Source organism: Anser brachyrhynchus (genome assembly GCF_964034855.1).
Source record: "Anser brachyrhynchus genome assembly, chromosome: 2".
Lineage (NCBI taxonomy): Eukaryota > Metazoa > Chordata > Aves > Anseriformes > Anatidae > Anser > Anser brachyrhynchus.
Genome location: NC_137695.1, coordinates 124,295,528 through 124,315,596, shown reverse-complemented (window position 1 = coordinate 124,315,596; position 20,069 = coordinate 124,295,528). Strand labels below are relative to the sequence as shown.

The window sequence follows — 20,069 nt, the reverse complement described above, 5'->3', positions numbered from 1 at the left end:
GCAGTAGCTGAGCCCCTCCCTTATTCAATAATTGTCAGAATACATTACCATATTTCTATTGCTTGAATATATCTGCTTGGTATCAGCTCTGCTCAGCTTTCACAGTACAGCTTTAGTTCATATATTTTATCTTTTTGATAGTGAATGAGCAATCCACACTTTGCAGTACATTGATTTCAGCACATGGGCCCTCTCGAAAAGTGGGGAAATCACTGTTCTGTTTGGTTCTTAAAATATGCAGTGTGCTTTCAACAATAACTACTGAAGATCAGATAGAGATGGAGAATGAATTTTTTGAAAGGTGCAGTCTTGAGCTTGTCATGTATTTAGGGAAAACTTTCCTGGGAAAACAGGCAGCTTGACGAGATAATTTTGTAGCAATGCTTTTCTCCTGGATACATAAATTTAAGTTCAAGCTATCTTCTGCTTTGGCACCATATTGTATAAGTGTGAGCATATATTGCTGACCTCCTTCTTCACTCAGAGCCTAAATAAATGAGTCAATTTTTATGAAGTGGATAAGTGAACCTCTGAATCATAACACAGCTAAGTTACGGAGCTCAGTAATTGAACTCTGCAAATCCCATAGAATGAAATATGAGGAAATCCTGCAGGAAACCCTACATGGTGGCTTCCCAAACAAAGCTAAATACAAGATGTGACAGAGAGAGACTTGCACCAGTCACAGGAGATTCCTCAGTTTTCATAATACTCTGAACAGGCCATCCACACAAAACTTCATCTCCAGTTTCTTCACCCTTTCCTCACCATCATCCAGCCTCTCCCATCCAAGGAAGCCTCATGCATGGCTGAAGGCTCCTGCGTTGTCAGAAATAAGTCTTCCCTTAAAAGCTAGCTCACTGGCTCAAAAAATCTATCCGAACCTAGGGGATTCAACAACACAAGCATGAGTTTGCTGTCTCACATGTATTTTCTGATGTTTCCAATTCCTTAGACAGCAATTTATTTTTTTGTTAAAATGAACTACAGCTTTCAGATGGCTCTTGGGATTTGGTTTGGTCCAATACGTGTGCAATACCATAGTTCCTAATAGCTCCAGACATGAGGAGTTCACTTTGTGGACATATTCCAATGAAGTGAAGAGATTTGTTTTTGTGGGGTTTTTTGGTTGGTTGGTTTTTTGTTGTTGTTGTTTTGTTTTGTTTTATTTTGCTTTGCTTTTTAAGCTATTACAGTTCATATTTGGCAGTGCTTTTTTAGATCAACAGGTTTTACATTTCAGGAAGTAAATCTGTTTTAAGGGCAGTATTCTGGGCTTTCATTTGTTACTGTTCTTCAAATGAAGCAGTAACTTAAACAGAAAAAAAAAAACTTCCTTTTGGCTGGGGTGTTCAAAGAGTCTGAAAATAATTATTTCTCAGTGGAAAAAAAAAACAAACAAAAAAAACACATATAATGGCTTTTAACATTGTGGGAAATCCGGGCCCTTGCTATTTAGAGAAACAGGTCTTCAACACCCTAAGTTGTATCCCCTCCTGTGCGCATTCTCCTTCTCCCCTTTTTCATAGGCCACGTCCCCTGCCACTGTTTTTCTCAACAACCAGACATGCAGTGTGTGGTTTCCAGAGCCTTTAACCTAATGGGTAGATCAGTATCAGTGCGTTTTATCATTGTGTTGTTTTGTGGTGTGTTTTTTTTTTTATTCAGTTGAGGTGGTTTCTGTCTGACTGACTTGTTCCCAGCCAGCTCCAAATGGCTGCTGCTATAGCAGATGTATGCAAAGCAGGACAAATGCTAATGAGTGACCATAAGCAAGAAGTGTCTGTCATTTTTATTCAAAGCATGCAGGAGGATTTTGTAAGTGGTTAATTTGCCGTTGACTGAGTGAGGATGCCAGATCTCCTTCATTCAAAAACATGAATTATCTCTAAGCAGTGATCCTGCTGCTGGGAAGTAGTCGGGAAGATGTTCAGTTTATGGAATGTAAGTTACAAGCTCAGCCTCAAGCCTTACCTGAAAGCACACTCGTTACAATGGTCAATCATTGGCAGTTGTCCTGCTTTGCACAGAGCTTCTGGAGCAAACCATGTGAAGGTCAGATGTGGCAAATTAAGCAGCAACCATCTCCAGCTGAAGGGAAAATTGACTGCAAAGTATCAGGTCTGCTTTTCGAATAATCTGCACCACTGGGTGCAAAAGAAGGATGGATTTTGCTCTGATCTTGCAAGAACAAGATCCGTGCAATGCATTGATTTATTCATAGGCATTTGCAGAATTTGGCAGATTATCCTTATTCATGATGTATGTACCAAGCACATATGATGCTTTACAAGAAAATTGTCCTTCCACTAAGGTTCATTGTCTCTGCTACAAAGCGGTCAAAATCTAATTACAATCAATACAGGCCAGACACTCAGTGGATGAGACATGGAAGTTGAAGGAGCTTGATGTAAAGCAGCTAAATAAGTGGATTTCAGCAGTATTCTTTACAGGGGCGGTAATGTGAGCTAATGAAACTTGAGGCAACCAACTAAAAAGGAGAAGCTGTCTACTCCTTGTCTTCCTCTTGATCCTGCTTTCTGAGTTTAAGAAGTACTACTGCCATGCAAACAAAACACCTCATGTAACTGTTTCATTAGCTATCTCTCTCTCACTCTCTTTCTCTTTTATTTTCAGGAGTATAAGTTTGATCGTTACATAGAGAATGGCAAGAAGAAAACCACGTTCTTCAAGGCAGGAAGAAAACTGAAGTATTTCCTAATGCCTTTTGGCTCTGGGATCAGCATGTGTCCAGGGAGGTTCCTTGCGATGAATGAGATGAAGATGTTTCTTTTCTTACTTTTGGCTCATTTTGATGTAGAACTAGTGGAAAGCAAAGCTGTCAGACTTGATAACAGTCGTATGGGCCTTGGTATCCTTCTGCCAGACGTTGATATTGCCTTTCGTTACAAGCTAAGGTCCCTAAAAAAGTGAGCGGCTGCCTATATGTCTTCTACTAATCTCAGTGTTTGCTCTGTTTCCTCACTCAACTTTGTATTCTTGGGAATGTTTGCTTTTACCCTCTCTGCTTTCACCTCCTCCTTACTTGTTTTTTTAGAGAAGAAAAGCCCTTAGGCTGGAGGTAGATGTCAGACATGGGAACAAGCAACCCTGCCCAAGTTGTGAGTAGTGAGGTGAGATGACAAGAGTTTGGCTGGGTAAATAGTCCCTACAAGAAGGACCCCTATACTCTTGGCCATAAGTCAAGTAGGTTTTAGAGGGAGGATGACATCAAGCTGAATCCAGGCCGTTATTTGGGAAATGGGCTCAACGGACATACATTGGGAATTCCTCAGACTCCTCGGAAACCTGACAATCCAGATACACTGCAAGCATGCTGTTAGAACCAAAAGGCCTCCTACCATAGCTGTGCCACGAGGTTCCCCCTTGTTAGATGGGGAGGTCCCGTGTACCCACCATCTGGAGGCATCACTACATCTGCTTGTAGAACAGTAGCAACAAAGGGGGAAATTAATTCTAGAAGGTGAAAGGTTGTTTAGAGATAATTGTTCTAACTTTTTATTTATGCTGTTCCCTTTGTGATCCTGAGTGTCTTAGTCCGTACTTGGGAGATGTAATGAAAGCTATATGGGTTGGATGGGGGATAGGGGGAAAGAATTTGCAAGAATGTCTTATTGGAAACACATCTCTGACTTGAGTGGTATGAACTTGAGTGGTATGAGTGGTACGAAGCGAGGGTGAACGCTCTGTTTTTGTGCAATACAAAGAAATTAAATTGTATGATTTTTTCTGCAGTTGATTAATGTCAGAGGAGAGGTTCTGTTGATTTTAGTAGGCCTTGGATCAAGCCTACATTATCTATTTTGCCTATGAGCCAAAAACAAACAAAAAAACAAAAAACAGTATACTCTTCAGGTGGAAAATATATGAGCCTGTTTGAAATGATTTTATCATCTCAAAAATTACCTTCTGTTTGTCTTAACCGTTTTACTAGTATCATGTGTCTGTGTTTATTTTCACAATTTCTTGTGTTTATTAGTTGCTCCAGAAAGGCAAAATGAGAGGACTTCAAGGAGAAGAGTGGTATCTAAAACTACTTTTTAATAGTGTTTTAATGTGCCTAAGAGATGCACAGGCAGAGTAGTGTGACCTCTGTTTGGAAACAGAACTGTCTCTCTACAAGGTGGAAAACAGGCTCTTTGGGCCCAAAACTTGAGCAAGTGAAGACCTCAGACAGCCACAGAGGTTGGCTGCATATGGGCTTCACTGGGTGACATGATCCTGTTTCAAACATGAATTTCCTGGTGCGTGGTGCACGGGATCTAAGATTTGTAGACCCTGTCTCTCTTCCTAGCCACCACTTTGGAGACAGAGGAGGATTCTCATGGCTGTCTCAGCTCGACGAGATCCTAATTGTGATGGGAGAGTAGCCATGTCTGTGGGCCTTGCTTTGTGTTCCCCAAAAAATCTCAGTTTGCGATGTGCCAGCATAAGTTCTGCCCACGCTGCCAGCTGACAAATAACGTTATACATGAAAAAGACTTCCCCTGATACGCCCAAGTGTCCCGTCATCATTCATGGAACTTAGAGTGAAAGAAAGATGAGTAATCACTGCAAGAGGTTATTTTGGGCAGCCAACCCTTAATCTGTTCTGTGCCAGGATTTGCATTTCTCTAAATAGCTAACCAACCACAGAGGTGCGACCCCTGTCTGGACATGAGTTCAGATTTGCCCTACAGATGATGAATGAACTGCTGTCTCATCCGGAATTGGAGTACCCACCAGCATTATAGAAATTTCTCGGTGATTGCTGAGCAAATCACTAAAAAGATCTTTTTTTTTTTCCAGTGTTTCATTGTCCACATTTCTGTGTTTTTGGGGTGTCCTGCTCTGGTGCTGTCAAAGGTATGGTGCTCAAAAAAAACACCTGACACTCTACTTTGTGCAAAAGACACATTGCTCTGAAAACTTGGCTTGACTTGTCTCTTGTCTTTTCCCAGTGGAGCACCAGAGCCACTAGCTCATTTTGGGAATACTGAGCTGCAATCTACTGTTCCTCAATCTTCCATGTCTTCCAAAATCAGAAATTTTACTTGTCTCTTAAGCACTTGATAGCCTGTGGATGGAAACTGCTACATACATACTAAAGTTTAGAATTATTTATTGTTATTTGCATAGGAGACTGTTTAGTTATTCATCTAAAGCACATACCCTAAATAAGCATTAGTAGAAAGTCTTTCAAAAATTGGCACAGCCACATTCCAAATCCTCTGATGAGAAAACTGTGTTTTTGTGAGATATATTGGATGAACATTTTCTCTTCATATATAATATCAATAGCATCTATAGTGTTGGAGTACACTTATATTAACTGGGCTTTGCGGTTGATTAAATGCCTTAACTTTGCTTCAACATTTAATCAACAGCAAAAGCTGATTATTACTTTGTGCCACAGAATAAAATTTGTTTTTATGGAGAGATTCCTGTACTCAAGTTACTTACTGCTATACTTACTCGATAGGAGCTATTCTGTACTCAGCCATAGCTCACAATCCAGTTTGGACATTAGAGCCTGTTTTATTGAGAGAGGAAATGCTGATATCATTATACTGTTGACTATATTACATTATTGCTTAAGTGTAAGCTGTAAAATGTCTCATGCCACAGTTATGATAAATCTTTCCTTGGCATCCAACTTTGAAACAAACCTGAAGCAACTGCGAAAATAACAGTAGGTATTTGTTTTAAACATAAGATTTTTTTTATATAATTGTGTTCTATTTTTAGGATTTTGAATGAGAATATCACAGGCTGCTGCATAATTTAGTAGGACATAATAGGATTGTGCCAAAAGTACATGCAAATCATTAGTAATTTCAGATTAATTGCTGATCAGTTTGTACAGTATCTGTTATGAAATTAAAAGAAGATCTAGATTGTCTCCAAACTAGCAAATTAAATCTGTAGGCCTTACTTCCTTCTTTAAAAAAAATAAAAAATAAAAAAGAGTCTTTCCCAGGAGCCGAAGGAAGGCTCCATGAAGGCACTCAGAGGCTTTGCATGGGGGTTGGAGACCACACCTCGCACCACGCAGCAGGCCAGCATTTTGCTGGGATAAAGTCAGTTGCTCTTTTAGCTCAGGAACCAGAAGGATCAAACTTAAGACAAAGCAGGGCCTGCCCAACTTGTCCTGGAACTGTGTCCCTGTCCCGGTAGATGGCTTATGCATCTCTCAGGTAGGGCCTGCATATATTCGTGTACCCCATCTGCAGTCGAGATAAGCTTCACCCCCTCTTCAAAGTCAGAAGTGTTAGGGCAGGGAAGAGGAACGTTAGGGCTGGTTGGTCTTCTCCCAAATACTCTGCGACTAAGCAGGTGCCTTAGTGAGAGTCAGCAGCTGATCTGACCAGGAATGACCTGGTCTCCACAGAGCAGGGAGCGAAAACCCATGGTATTCATGGATGAGCCTGCAGTATGCCTTGAGGCCACAGCTGGAGCCAAGCTGGCCACAACATCCTGCCTGTGGTAGAAGGACAGCTTTGCACATTTGCTTCATGACGTAGGGAGCAAAATGGTTTCTATCTCCTTTGCCACAGACCCAGGAGCTCGTAGTGTTGGTCACTTGGGCACCGCAGCGCTGTTGGCAAGCATTCAGTTGGGTGGGTGGCAGGAGGTGGTGGCGCCTTTTGCTGCCTTGTCCCTTTTTTCCACTGCAGAAGGGGGCTGCCCAACAGGCCCAGCAGCGCCTGTTCGCCTTCCCCAGCCAACGCCATGGGCACAGGACCAGCTGGGAGGGCTGTTGGGGGGCCCTGGCTTCCCTCTGTTCATCCTGGAGTGAAACAGTGTGCCCACTGCTCAGTTTTAAAAGTCATAGAGCTGGTCTATACCGGCCTCGAATGTAAGCTGGCACTGCCTATGGCTATACTGATACTATCTTCTGCTGTTAAGAAAAAATGTATTTTTTTTCTGATATAAAATAGGTTTTCTAAGTCACCGTGGCCCTGTGTAGCATGTCAGAAGAAAAGTGAATTTATCATGAACTAATGTGAATACTAAAATGTGATTTTTTTTTCTATTATCATTTTAATTTACAGTTTGTTCTCCATTTTCATGTTGCCACTGAATACTGCTGTAACCTGTCGTAAACTTACTAAACTGCTACATTTCTCCAAAGATCACGCATGTATACCTGTTCGCAAATTTGACTTGCACATCTCTGCCAATATGTCCTAATGTACTAATAGGAGACCATTTAAGAGTTGTTCTTCAGTTTACGGTTTTAAGCCCGTTGCATGTCACTGGTTTTGGCATTGCTATTTTTATGAGTAATTGCTGGTCTGTGAATTTCACTTGTAGAATTATAAATGATCTTTTATTTCATCATTATTGAACTTTCTGACATTCAAAAGATTGTGAATTGCTCTTAATTGTGCAAACTGACATTTTGTATATAGATGAACAATGGTTAGGTTCTACTTTAATAGTTAATATCCATCATTAAGGCTCTTAGATCGAATAAGGTATATTGTGAATTTCTGAGCGAGAAAATTGAAACTTCGTTATTTTAGTAATCTAACATCTTAAGTGAATTTTGTATTTCAAGGATACAATAAAAGTGAATATATCTATTTTAATATTGAATGACTGTCCGTGGTAATTTTTTCCAACTTACATTTACACTTTTCTCACAGATTCACAACTATTGCTTTCCTTTTTAAATGATTTAGTCAGTCAGCATACAGCATTTTTCTGTTGCTTGATCTTGAAAAAAAAATGTTTTTGTAGGAAAAGAAAAAAAAAAAACTTCTTTTCAGCACTGGCATGGAGCAACTCCTTGGAATTTAGGAAATGATCAGGTCTGCTTTACCTCCATGAAACTGAAGCCAGTTATTACCAGACGAGGAAGAAAGGTGGTACTTCTGACATTCTTGGGACATTATTCAGAATTAATATAAAGATTTGCATTCCCAGTATAAAGATTGGTAGCCAAATACAGCTCCTAGGTTTTCCTTTTGCAAACCTCTGGGTAGCACCAGATGTACTACCTCGTGTAAATTTAGATCATTGATTTTAAAAGGGGAAATGATTGAAAATTGCTTCAAAACCCAGCACTGCATGAGCAAAGTACAACTTAGCTTTTCTAAGCATCACTGTAGCTACCGAATTCTGCCAGTAGCTGTTTAATATGAAGCTTGTATCCTAAAGAGATCACTTTTCTTCAGTCCTTCATGCAGGAATGTTTGTCGGGAACGTCTGTGAGGATTGTTGAAGATATGTTGTAGAGAAGATAGACCTGCAGCATTTTTCTGTATTTGATAAATGTGCTTGTAACTTTGTGATTGCATTACCTCTATATTATTTGAAAAGTTACTGACATTTGTAAAGAAAAAGTGGCATTGTTTGAGGTTTCTTGAAGGGCACCCTTCCGAGTGAGCTTTCATTCACAGTCTGAAAGGGAGCTTTGTGGAGGAGTAAGAATAGCTTCAAATACTGTATTTTATCCAATATTTGTTTTGACACTAGGTACTTTCTGATGTTACTTATATTGCATTGTATTTTAAAATTGTGACATCAGTTTATGCAAGACATATGCTTAATTCATATGAAAAAGGCTGTTTTAACTGTCAGACCATAGAAAGTGAAGTGTTTTTCTGCCCATTACCTAAACGTGCCTGTGTGTCATGGCCAGTCATGTCATGATAGACACAGCATATCAGAAAACTGATCTAGTTATAAAAACACCATTTAAAACTACACCTGTGAAGGTGTGGTGATCTTTAAGTTAAATTCTGTGTTTATAAATGCTAATAAGTATGAAGAAATTGTTGCTGCATGCAAATAAGCATATAAAAGAAATCTAAAATACCCATTTCATCTGAAAGCAAAGAATTAAAATGTAGTGGGATCTTTACCCTCATGTAAAGCAGCACTGTGTCTGTGTAGCCCTTGCTATGCAGCAGGCTTCCCTGGGATCTCAAGTATGGGGTTGTGTGAATACCTCATTTCTAATTGCAGAAATACGCCTGTCTCCAAAACTACTTACACCAAAATAAAGAGTCAAAAGAAGTCTAAGCTTCAGCTGTTCCTGCTCGGAGCATTGCAGGACGTTTAGTTAAACTGATTTCGACGCGGATGTATGTGCTGGTTTGTATTTTTCCCCCCAAAAAAAAACCAGCACCTCTGAGCACAGCAAAGTTGAACACAAGTCTGGGGTCTGGCTACGGCGGCTGCAAACGGCAGCGAGTAAACGCCCCGCGATGACTTTCGCCGCTGGACTCCCGCAGCAGCTCGTCCTTCCAGCTACCCCTCTCCTCCAAAGTCGCCAGGCTCCCGCAGGCAGCGAGCCTTTCCCTCGCCTTGCGAGCCAGCGACTCGTCCGGCTCCTCGCCGTCTCTTCCAGCCGCCCCCCGAGGAGGAAGGACCTCTCCCCGGCGGCGCCTTCCCGAGCCGGCGGCGGGGGGACCTCGGCTGAGCATCGCTGCAGGTGGGAAGCCGGGGGGGCTCCTCCTCGGGGCAAGCCCCAAAGCCCTGAGGAAGGGGGTGAGGGGACAGGACCCCCAGAACCCCCAGCCGGGGGTTAGGTGAGTTTGGAGGGCTTCAGCCGGTGGAGAGAGGGGGTTTACTCCGGAAAGGCGATTGTTTGCCCCTAAATCCTCAGTTAGAGGGATTCCAAACTAGTATTAGAGGGGCAATCTGTTCTGCAACTTCTCGGAAGAAATAATTGTTGATTTAGATAAGCGCTGATCCCTTCAGCGTTTGATGAAGACGTTAATTTATGGCTGTCTAGCAGTTTATGGCTGTCATTAGATTTTCAGCTTTGTCTCTGTTCGAAATGCATCTTTCTCTTTATTTTCATCCGAGACAATTATGGAAGCAAACGGTTATGTTTGATCTAAAACGCATCATTTTCCTATAGCATTTCAAATTATTCACAGCTCATAGTTCTTACACGCGCATATATGAATTTAAAAACACACCACTGAAGTGCTTGAAACAGCCCATAAATTCGCTTCGTGTTTTATTACACGTCTCGGAACCGGCTTGAGAGGACAAGGGCGACTCGGGGCTCGGGGTGGGGGGGAGGGATTTAACCCTTCCTGAGCCCGGGGGGGGGGAGCAAACCCCGCAGGGTGGGGGCTCGGTGGCACGGAGCTGCCGGGGGACCTCGGGGACAGGGGCCGGCTGCTGGCCCTTCCCACGGCTGGGACACCCGGGGGGGGGCCGGAGCGCCACTTGCCCAAAGTTTTGTCCCGCCCGACGGCAAGCTCCGTCTCCCCTCGGCCTGTTGGCACCCAAGTGACGAAGGATGCTGGAGGGAGCCGCGGAGTCCCGGCTCGTTTATTTTACGCCCCCCCCAGCCCCTCCGACATCCCCCCTCCGCCACCAAAACCCGAGTGTTAATTGCTGTAAAGTTTCCGAGCACGTGGATAATTTACTTTGACTGCTGCATGTTAATTAAAAGCAAACTTATTTATGTTTCTGATGTTTATATTACGCGATTTAATTACGTTTAGAGGCAGCGTCGCGCTTTTTTTTCCCCCCTTCTACCCTAAATCACATTTTCATTAAAGGTTTTAATAAGAAAACTCACTTGACCACTATTCATTATCTAGTCCCCTCCATGCACACAAGTTCACTTACCCATTCATTTATTCACTTACTCATTCCAGCAGATCCGCTGCAACTGCTGCTAGCAGGGATGTGAACACTCATAATTATTTGTCAAAGTCTGGAAAGTGTATTATCCCTTCTTCTAGTGGTAATTAGTTACCATAGCATCTAATACGTAAATGTGCCCAGAGCACACCATTAACAGTTAAGCGGAGGATTCAATTTAACACATGATTATATCTTTCATAAGTCATTACATTAGGAAAGCCAATGTCACTCATGCTGGGACGATTTCAGGCTCGGGGCCGGGGGAAGGGAGCGGGTCCGAGGGGGCGTTTGGAGCAGGGCCGCGGCTGCCGCAGGTGGGGAAGTCTCCCTTCCGAGGGGGGACACGTCCGTCTGAGGCTTAGTGATGGATCGGGGGAGAAGAGGGGCGGGGGAGCCTCTCTCCTCCCCCTGCCCGGCGGGACCTGCCCCGGGACTGGCCCCGCGCCCGCTCCTCGCTCCCCAGGGGCGACGGCAGCGAGGGGCCGGCAGTGGCAGCGCCCCCAGCCCGCACAGAGCCCCCCGCCCGCTCCCAGGAGAGCCAGGAGGAGGTAAAGCGAGAGCTTTAAAGTGGCAGCCGGGATGGCAGGGAGTGCAGAGCGAGCGCGGGGCGCTTCCCTCCTCCCCGAGCATCCTTCGCACGGGAGGCACCGGGAGAGAGACACCCCGGAGACATCGCCCAGAAGAAGAGGGAGCAACGAGGTTAAGCCAGACAGAGCCAGGAGGAAGGGGGCGACCCCAGCAGCCCCCCCGGGAGCCCCCCAAGCCCGGTGCCGGCATCTGCAAGAGTTTCAGCGAGGGCTGGCCCCCGGCTCGCCTCCCCCGGTGTCACCCCTGTCCCGTGGGCAGCCGAGAGCCGGAGCCTTCGAGGGGACGGCTCCGGGAAGGCTGCTCGGAAAGGAGAGGTATTAAGCAGTAAATCTTGCAGCAAATGCGTCCTGCGATGTTAAATGCACGAACACACACACACACACGCACCCGCACACACAGAGGCATGCACCACGCCAAGCTGGTGGCGGTGGTTAATTCCTAATCAGAATGATGGACAGCAGAGACAGAACAATACAAACTAATGGCTGTGTTGCTGATCACTTTACCCCTTGATTAAAGACACCCAATTATGGCGCAGAACAGTGTCGTAATTATGTTCCTTAATCACATCCAGGAGGTTTAATTGCCTTAACGATGTGTTTCATTAAATGAATTTAGGTATTATAGTCGACAGTTTTCATACACAGTTGTTTTCAAATTAACATAATATTAGACATCGTCATGGAAATTGTTTTAATAATCATAATTAGACGCACCCAGCCTTTGTCTAGTAAATGCTGAGAGACGCTTCTCCTTGCGCCTGGGGGCTGATCTGCCCACCCTCTCTGGGCTGCCTTCCCACAGCTCCGTGGCACTTTACAGTTATGTTTCCTGAAAAGTTACAGGTTCTGATTAATCTTTTTTGATGGCAAGTGGAGCGGAAAATATTTATCCCCTTCCCCCGCGTGCGGGGCTGCCGATGGGAGCGGAGGCACCGCGGACACCGGGCGCCGGCCGGGAGGGAAGGAAGGGGGGGCCCGACGGGGAGGCGGCTCTGCCGGCCCCAAAATTTGGGGGGAGGGACAAGGAGGAGGTGGAAAGGGGTAGGGGGACGGCTCACCTCGGGATATCAGGGGGGACTGAGGCGCTGTCACCCACCGACCCCCCTGTAGGGGCCCGGTGAGGGAGAAGAGGGAGCTCCTCGGCCCCGTCCCGGGGGCTGGGAGAGGGGAGGGGGGTGCTGGGGGGGCAAGGCAAAGGAAAGGAGCAACACCCCCCCCCCCTTAAATCTGGAGGTGTATCCTTAACAGAGCACAGCATAATACAAGCGTTTGTTCAAAATATTTTAATAAAGATTCTTTCCGACATGGATACACATACAAACGATCGTACATTGCTGTCATAATCTGATTGACCTATTTAATATATATCACTCTTTACACATCCGTGACCTGCCAACAGATCCATCATGGCTCCTATTTTGCCATCCAACCTGACAGTCCGAATTTGTATTATCTGCAAGTAGTGGAAAATAGCAGGACTCGTTTTGGAATTAAAAAACCGAACCAAAGCAAACAAAAATCTTGATTTACAAATGGCAGAGAGACAGCCACCCAGCCATGCAAACTCAAACTGAAGGCTCACTTTGGGTAAATAGCTACTTCTTGCTCTTCATCTCTCATTTTTCTTCCAAAAAAAGAGAAAAGAAAAAAAAGAAAAAAAAAAACCACCCCACCCTCCCACCCCACCCCCCAGAAAAAGAAAAGGTAAGAATTCCACGCGTTCTGTAAATCAGCCTAAAGTATTTTAAAGTATTTCAACTTAAATAATCATCCACAGTCAGAATAATTTACATCCACGTTAAAAGCGGTTTAAATTATACCTCTGAAAACCACCCAGCGCCTGGGAAAACATGGGCTTGGCAAATGTTCTTGTAGCAGCTATTGCTCTGATGCCATGTAAAAGTAAATAGCTATTACCTGTTATAACGCAAAGGATACCCTCTCAAAAATCAGTTGGTTGAGCAATTAAGAATACACCTTTCCTGTAATTTTTGGACTGAAGCAATTTATTAAAGCTCAATTGAAATACAGGGATGATGCAACTTAAAATCCAGATGACCTTTCATAAACCTAAGCAGCTCGGATACATCAACATTTCTGGCTATACGGCGTTGGCAAATAAACGTTTTAAAACACTTGGCACACAGTTTAAGTTAATCCATAAACAGAATTTTAGAAGCATTTTAAAGTAACTGCACAGAAGACCCGTGACCTTAACACATGAGAAATACTGTTGGCGTGGGAGGGTCAGTTAAAGAATAACAAATAAATATCATGTCTTGTTTATACATCATTGCGAAGTGGAAAGAAACAAGGTGCACGTAAATATTTCTTTGAAAAATGCGATACTTTCGGCCACACGGAGGAGGGGTTCGGATCGGTTATTTTTTTGCCGTTTTTTTTTTTCTTTTAACTCTCTCGATTATTTTTTTTTAAATCACTCTCACCAAAACTTTGCGCATTTTCACAGGATCAAAGTTTAGAGACGATAAAAAATACAAAGTCTTCCATAGCAGTGGTCCAGTCTCTTTGTTTCTGCGAGTCGCTTAAATAATAAGTTTACATTTCAAGTTTGTTCGTTTCCTGGCTCAGAATAATCATAATACTGCTAATAATAATTAAAAAAAAAAAAATCTATGCTCGAGTGCCCTCTCTGATTTGTCCCATCCATCCACCTCCGCTGCCGGCTCCTGCCCCGGGACCGGCCCCGGGACCTCGGCGCCCCGGGCGGGCGGAGGGGCGGCGGGGCCGGGGTCCCGGGGGATGGGGGGGGAGGGGGGGGGCTCTCTCCATCCCTCTCCGCGGCTCCAGCCCTCCCGGCCTGCCGCCTCTCAGCCTCTCCTTTGTGCGGGTCGCACCTCCAGGGAAACCCCCCCGGCACCCCCGAGGCTGAAGCCCCCTCCCCGCCGCCCCTCCGCCCGCCCCGGCCCCTCGCCCCCTCCCCGCAGGGGCCCGTCGCCGTCCCCAAAGAGCCGCCAGCCCGGGGGGCAGGCGGGGGGGCCCTGGCGGCTCGCAGTCCCTCCGCCGCCCCCTCGCCCCCCGGCCCGGCCGCAGCCCCCCGGTTGCCGCCGCTGCCCGGCTACCGGAGGCGGGGAGGCGGCGGCGGCGGCGCGGCTTAAGGCTTCTCCGTGCACTGTTTGCAGAGGCTGGAGGAGACGCTGTTGAAAATGGCACATTTCTCCGGGCAGGAGGTGGCGGGGGGCAGCCCGGCGCTGAAGGGGTAGCCGGCCGCCTGCTCGTAGGCGCCGAGGGCGGGGTGCAGCGCGGCCGCCGCCGCCGCCGCCGCCGCGGCGGAGCTGGGCAGGGAGGCGGCGGAGATGGCCTGGCCCTGGTTGAGATAAGCCACGAGGCGCCGCATCTCCTCCAGGGCCTGCGCCTGCATGAGGATGTAGTTCTTGGCCAGGAGCAGCGTGGCGATCTTGGACAGCTTCCGCACCGAGGGGCTGTGCGCGTAGGGGATGACGGCCCGCAGCTCGTCCAGCGCGTCGTTCAGGTCGTGCATCCGCCGCCGCTCCCGCGCGTTGATGTTGAGGCGCAGCGCCTTCTGCTCCTTGGACTTCTTGCTGCCGCCGTGCCCGTGGCTGTTGGAGCAGCCCCCCTCGGCCGCCTTCGGCCCCGCGCCGCCGCCGCCGCCGCCGCCGCTGCCCCCGCCGCCGCCGACCGCCGGCGAGGCGTCGCGGGGGTCCCCGCCGGGGCCGCGCAGCAGCAGCTCGCAGCGGCCGTCGCTGTCGTCGTCGGGGCTCTGCTCGCCGCCGCTGCTCTCGGCCACCGAGCTGCGGCTGGCGCTCTCGCCGTACTTGACGCACGCGGAGCCCGGCGGCAGCCCCAGCGGGTCCCCCCCGCCGCCGCCTCCACCGCCGCCGCCTCCTCCTCCGCCGCCGGGCTGCAGCAGCGCCTCGGGCTCGGCCGCCTCGTAGCAGGCGAGCGGCGAGGGCTGGCGGTCGCGGGGGTGCGACAGGTCGAGCCCCGGGGGCGAGCGGAAGGCGGACTCCATGCGCTTGGCCGAGGCGGCCAGGCTCTTGTGGAAGAGGTCCTCTTCGGCGGGCAGCCCCAGCGCCCGCTCCATCGGCGCCGCCGCCGCCGCCCCCCTCAGCTCCCGGCCCGCTCCTCCAAGGCTCCTCCGCGCCGCGGCGGGCGGCGAGCGGGCGTCCTGCTGCCGCTGCCGGGCTCCCGGCTCCCGCCGGGGCTGCGCCCTGCCCGGCGCCGCCGCCGCCGCCGCTGCTGCTGCCGCCGCCGCTCCGGCTTCGTCCCCGGCTTCGTCCCCGGCTCCGGCTTCGTCCCCGGCTCCGGCTCGCCCTCAGCAGGCGCCGCGCTGGGGCATTGTGCGCTGCCAGCGGAGCCGCTTCCACCGTTTATCTTGCTTGGATTCACCTTCAAGAGATTTCCGGAGCCATCAACCAGCAGCCGCCGCAGACGGGGGAGTCTTTTACATCATTATCTCTGAGAGTAGGTTATTATGAAGAAGACTCGCCTGTTGGGACAGAGCTTTCTACCCAATCAGGTTAACGTTTTAATTAATAGGATTAAAACGGTAACAAACAATCCCAGGCGCTATCTGGCCCTGAGTCTGAATAGTTTCATTTCCCAGGTCTGAAGACAGGCAGCAGCTAGAGCTTTATAAGAGGCGCCTGCTCCATTATTCTCCCTGCCATCTGTATACACAGCTTAACGCATATGTTTGCAAGACGTTGTGTCCTGTTAGTAACCCAACAACTGCCTTTAGCTTGACATGTGTGGCGACTTTCACTCATCAATGAGCACACTAAAAGCCCTACTTAGATCGAAGGATGTTCTTTGCCTCCTTCAGCAAATTACAGCCCTGCACTGCAGAAAAAAAAGCCCGCTTGAACACTTCCCCTCCCGAGTGCTGCCAGCAGACTTCTGCTAACTTAGCCGCCGAGTCAGGAGTGACACCCTCTCCCCCCACCCCAGCCCACCCACCCCTGCATTTACATTCACTTCTAGCCCCCTCCCACCCCTTCCCCTCTTCTCGAAAAGGATCGCCTGGGAAAAATACTTAAAAAAAAAAAAAAAAAAAGAAGAAGGATTTAAAGTCCCTGGACCAACCCGAGCCGAGGTGCCCGCTCCTGCCCACCGCCAGCGTCCACCTTGCTTCCGTGGGAGGCGAATGGTCCCCAGCCCTCTTCTCCCCCCCCCACACCCCCCCCAGCAAATGGAGACCAAACTGTAAGGAGGTTCCCCTCCTCCTCCCCTCAGCCGCTTTCGAGTAGCAGATTGCCGCTTTAGACTGATTATCCCCCGTGTCCCTATAAAAATATAAAGCCCCATCCGTTACCTTGAAAATGAACCGAGCTGGGGGGGAAGGGAGGGGTGAGAAAGGGCAAAACCGGCGCAACTTTTTGGTGCCGTGGACCAACTCTTGGCAGCACCCTCCATCCCTCCATCCATCCTTCCATCCATCCCTCCATCCCTCCATCCATCCCTCCATCCATCCCTCCATCCCTCCCCGGGGCACCCCGCTCCTCTCCCCCCCGGGGCTGCGGGTGCCGGGGCGAGGGGCGGCCCCGGTCCGGTTCCCCTCGGGTCCCGGGGCTCCGGCTCCCCGGGGCTGTGCCGAGCCGCCCGGCTCTCCCCTCCGAAGCGGCAGCCCAAAGGGCTTGGCGTGAATTTTGTCCCGCTGCTCCTCCACCGCCAGACGCCAGCAGCTCCCTCCCCGCTTCATTGTCAGCGCTCTGAAAGCACCTAGCATCTCGCGGCGGGGTTTTCAGCCTCCTGACATCAGTAAAAACAATATTTCCCAACACTTGCGGCAAATCATTCTTATGTGGCAGAATCACTGAAGGCTATGAAATTTGGGGTTTCTCCGGTTTCATTAAAAACCTTTTAATTGTGTCTTTCAGAGTTGGCCCCAGGTGTTGGACTCTTTTCATTACATTTTGCTCTAATGTGATGAAATTCTAATTCTCTCCTTACCATATGGTTAAATTTCCCCACTGAGAATTAGTTGAAAAAGGAGAAATAATCTATTAATCTCTGTAATAGATTCACAAATGAGGTTTGCCACAGAACCTGTTTTTGAATGGTAATATCAGAACAGTTGGGTGCCTTGTTTCGGGAAAGAAAGGACCAGGCGACAACAGCAAACGTTTGAATTTTCACCTGGAAAGAATGAAAAGAAGCCAAGCTGCGGATTTCAAAGTAATTGACTGAGATTTCATCCAGCAAGGACACGATCACAATACGGCCCTCCGTCACCTCGTGCCTCGGGATCAGACACGAACACGCAAGCCGAGCCCTGCGAAGAGGGGCTGTGTCCCCCCCTCCCCAGCCCCCCAGCCCCCTTTGGCTGCCGCACTTGTCCCTGGTCGCCGTCCAAGCGCCTCGCTCCCCTCCCCCTTTCCGGGGGATGCCACACCGTTAACCTCCATCATTATTAATCCGAAGGCATTTTACCTTTATTGTTTGCCAATTAGCGACTTCATTTTTCCCTTGGATCATAAACAAAGGGCTTTATAACCGCAATAGTGGGTTTTTATATTATTATTATTATTTTATTTTATTTTTTTAAATCTGTTTAACATCCAACTTGCGAAACTCCTGTGGTCACTTGAGGATGACGGATAGCCTTATTCTGATCTGATGCTTAGGGGGAAGGTTCTCGCAGCTTATTCCTTCGGAGACAGAGGTCTCCAGCTCCATCCCTCCCTCACTAATGCTGCCCCCCTCCCTCCTTTTGCCTTAAACTTTGGGGACCTCGAGTGCTCCCCCTCCGCAAGCACCGAGGGGGCCGCGCCGTCGGGGCGGGGGGACAGGGGCGGCACAGCCACCTCTCGGGGGGCCCGGCCGCCTCCCTTTGTCCTCGGTTGTGTTCACCCATATTTGCTCTCTCCTCCTGCAATTTTCCCCCCTCTTCGTCTCTAAGCTCATCCTTGTCCACCCATCGGCTGTGCGCGGATCTCTGCCCGGCCGCTCGCCTGCCTCGCTCTTTCTTTTATTTCTCTCCAGCCTTTCTTCTCCCCCTCTTTCTGAATCTGCCCCCTGCTCTTGAAACTTTGCTGCACACCGGTCATCTAGCATGTGCCCCGCCGTGCTTTAATATCCCAACTTTCTGGCAAACTTTAGCTTTGGGGGGGGGAAGGGGAGACAAAAAGGGAGCCCCGCCGGCTGCGATCTGCCTCTCCCCGCTCCCCCGGGCACCCTCCCGTGAGAAGTGGCTGTTTTGTAGTCTCCGGGAACTTTAGTTTTGGAAGCAGGCAGAAGAATTTATAGAAGCTTTAAATGCGGGGCTTATAAAAATACCGAGGAACGGTCTTTGAGGTTTATGCACTCGTAAACTTTTGCTGATTGCTTCTGGGAAGTTGTCAGGCATTTAACACCGCGTTTATCTTACAGCGCAATGAAAACACATCTGCCCGGCGTCTCGTTACCTGCTTTAATTGTACCGCAGCCCCCTGAGCTCCGCTTCGGGCGTTATTTGGGGCAAGGAGCAGCCCGCAGCCCCCAGCAAAGGCGGCCGGAGGGTAGCCGCAGGCAGCTGTAAACTTGAACTTGGCCCCTGTACCGGGAGACCCCGGCGCGGGGAAGGCCGGAGGGTCCCGGGGCAGGGCTGAGGGCGGGCAGCACATCGGCTGCTCTTTTTCCACTGCTCTTTTTCCAAGCTCCACTCTAGAGTCATTTTGTTTTGCTGCTCCCCACCCGGGAGAGAAGTTAAAACTCCTTTCCCGCTCTCCCAGGGCTGGGCTTGCCGCGTGCTGAAAAGCCTCCCGGGATAAGGACACTTTGCGTAAGGGCTCCCGGGACCTGAATGTGGATTTTATCCCGACGGCTCCTTCCTGCATCCTGTCCTGCCCCCGGCACGCCGAGCCCCCTGCAGCAGGGCACAGCCGAGCCGGCGGTCGGGGAGAGCTTGCCCTCGCCGCGGCTGCCTGCGTGTTTTCTTCACCCTTTGGCAAACTTTGGTTAAGTTCAGGGTGGAGAGGAGAAAGGTTAAAATAGAAAAATAAAGCCACCTCCATTGCATCCTCTCCTAGTACAAACCTCCCCGGAGGAATCTCTCCCCGGTGAATTCCCAGGTTGGGAAGTTTTTATTATTATTGTTATTTTGTTCTATTTTTATTTATTCCCAGGGACCACGCAGCCCACAGGAGGAGAAGGGGACGAAGCTCTCCGTACAAACCGGCCTCCGGTGTCCCATCTTTGGGACTACGGCGGGGGGGGCCCGGCAGAGAGATTTGGGTGGCGAGGGGCTGCGAAATGCTGCTCAGAGGACAGCATCCTCCCCTCCCGTGTCCCTTGGGGGACGAGGGAAAAGTCTGCGGGGCTGCAGGGGCACCGGTGGCACCTGGGGGTCCCCGGCGAGACCTCCAGCCTCCACCCGACCCCTTCCCGCACGGAGCGGGGCTGCGGGCCGCCAGCCCCCGGCCCCGGCCCCGGCCCCCGCCGTGGCTCTCCCGATCCAAAATCCACAGCACCATCTCCTGGAAGCGGGAGAAGTGCACTGAGCTCCTGCACGGCTCGTCTCGGGCCGGGAATGAAGGGGCTGGAGACGCCGAAAGTGACCTGGAAATGTAGAGGTGGGGGAAGCCGGCCGAAAATGGACGCAGGAAGCACGGGGAAGGGAATGGTCATGCCTCTGGTCTACTTTTGAAGCTGAAGCCGAGGGGCTAAGGGATGAGCTTGGGTAAGAGTCAAGAGGCTCTCAAGAGGTTTTATTAATGCATTCACATAGTCACACTTCGGGAAGTATATGCACTTAAAATGGACTTTGGCTGGAAGAGCCCGATGGCATTCCAGGGTCAGGGACAGCTCAGGGTGCACGAGCACTGAAGCGTTACCTGAGGTTTAAGGAGAACGATTAGAAGATCCCACGATTCAGTGTGCTTTTTTTGGTTTTGGGAA

At 49.0% G+C, this 20,069-nt stretch overlaps 2 protein-coding genes across 3 annotated transcripts in view; one reads left to right on the top strand and one right to left on the bottom strand.

Moving 5' to 3' along the window:
* The window catches only part of CYP7B1 (cytochrome P450 family 7 subfamily B member 1), a 124,278-nt gene extending 116,676 nt beyond the window's left edge, over positions 1 to 7,602 (top strand). For both annotated transcript variants that reach the window (XM_080582396.1, XM_080582397.1), the window contains one exon: positions 2,638 to 7,602. In XM_080582396.1, coding sequence (XP_080438522.1) covers positions 2,638 to 2,934 — 297 coding nt within the window. In that variant the 3' untranslated portion in view covers positions 2,935 to 7,602. The remainder of the gene's footprint in view (positions 1 to 2,637) is intronic.
* A 6,580-nt stretch (positions 7,603 to 14,182) lies between these two features.
* On the bottom strand, positions 14,183 to 15,406 carry BHLHE22 (basic helix-loop-helix family member e22). Its single transcript, XM_080582399.1, has one exon. The coding sequence runs from the start codon at positions 15,274 to 15,276 to the stop codon at positions 14,326 to 14,328; it is 951 nt and encodes a 316-aa protein (XP_080438525.1). The 5' UTR covers positions 15,277 to 15,406; the 3' UTR covers positions 14,183 to 14,325.
* Between the last annotated feature and the right edge of the window lie 4,663 nt (positions 15,407 to 20,069).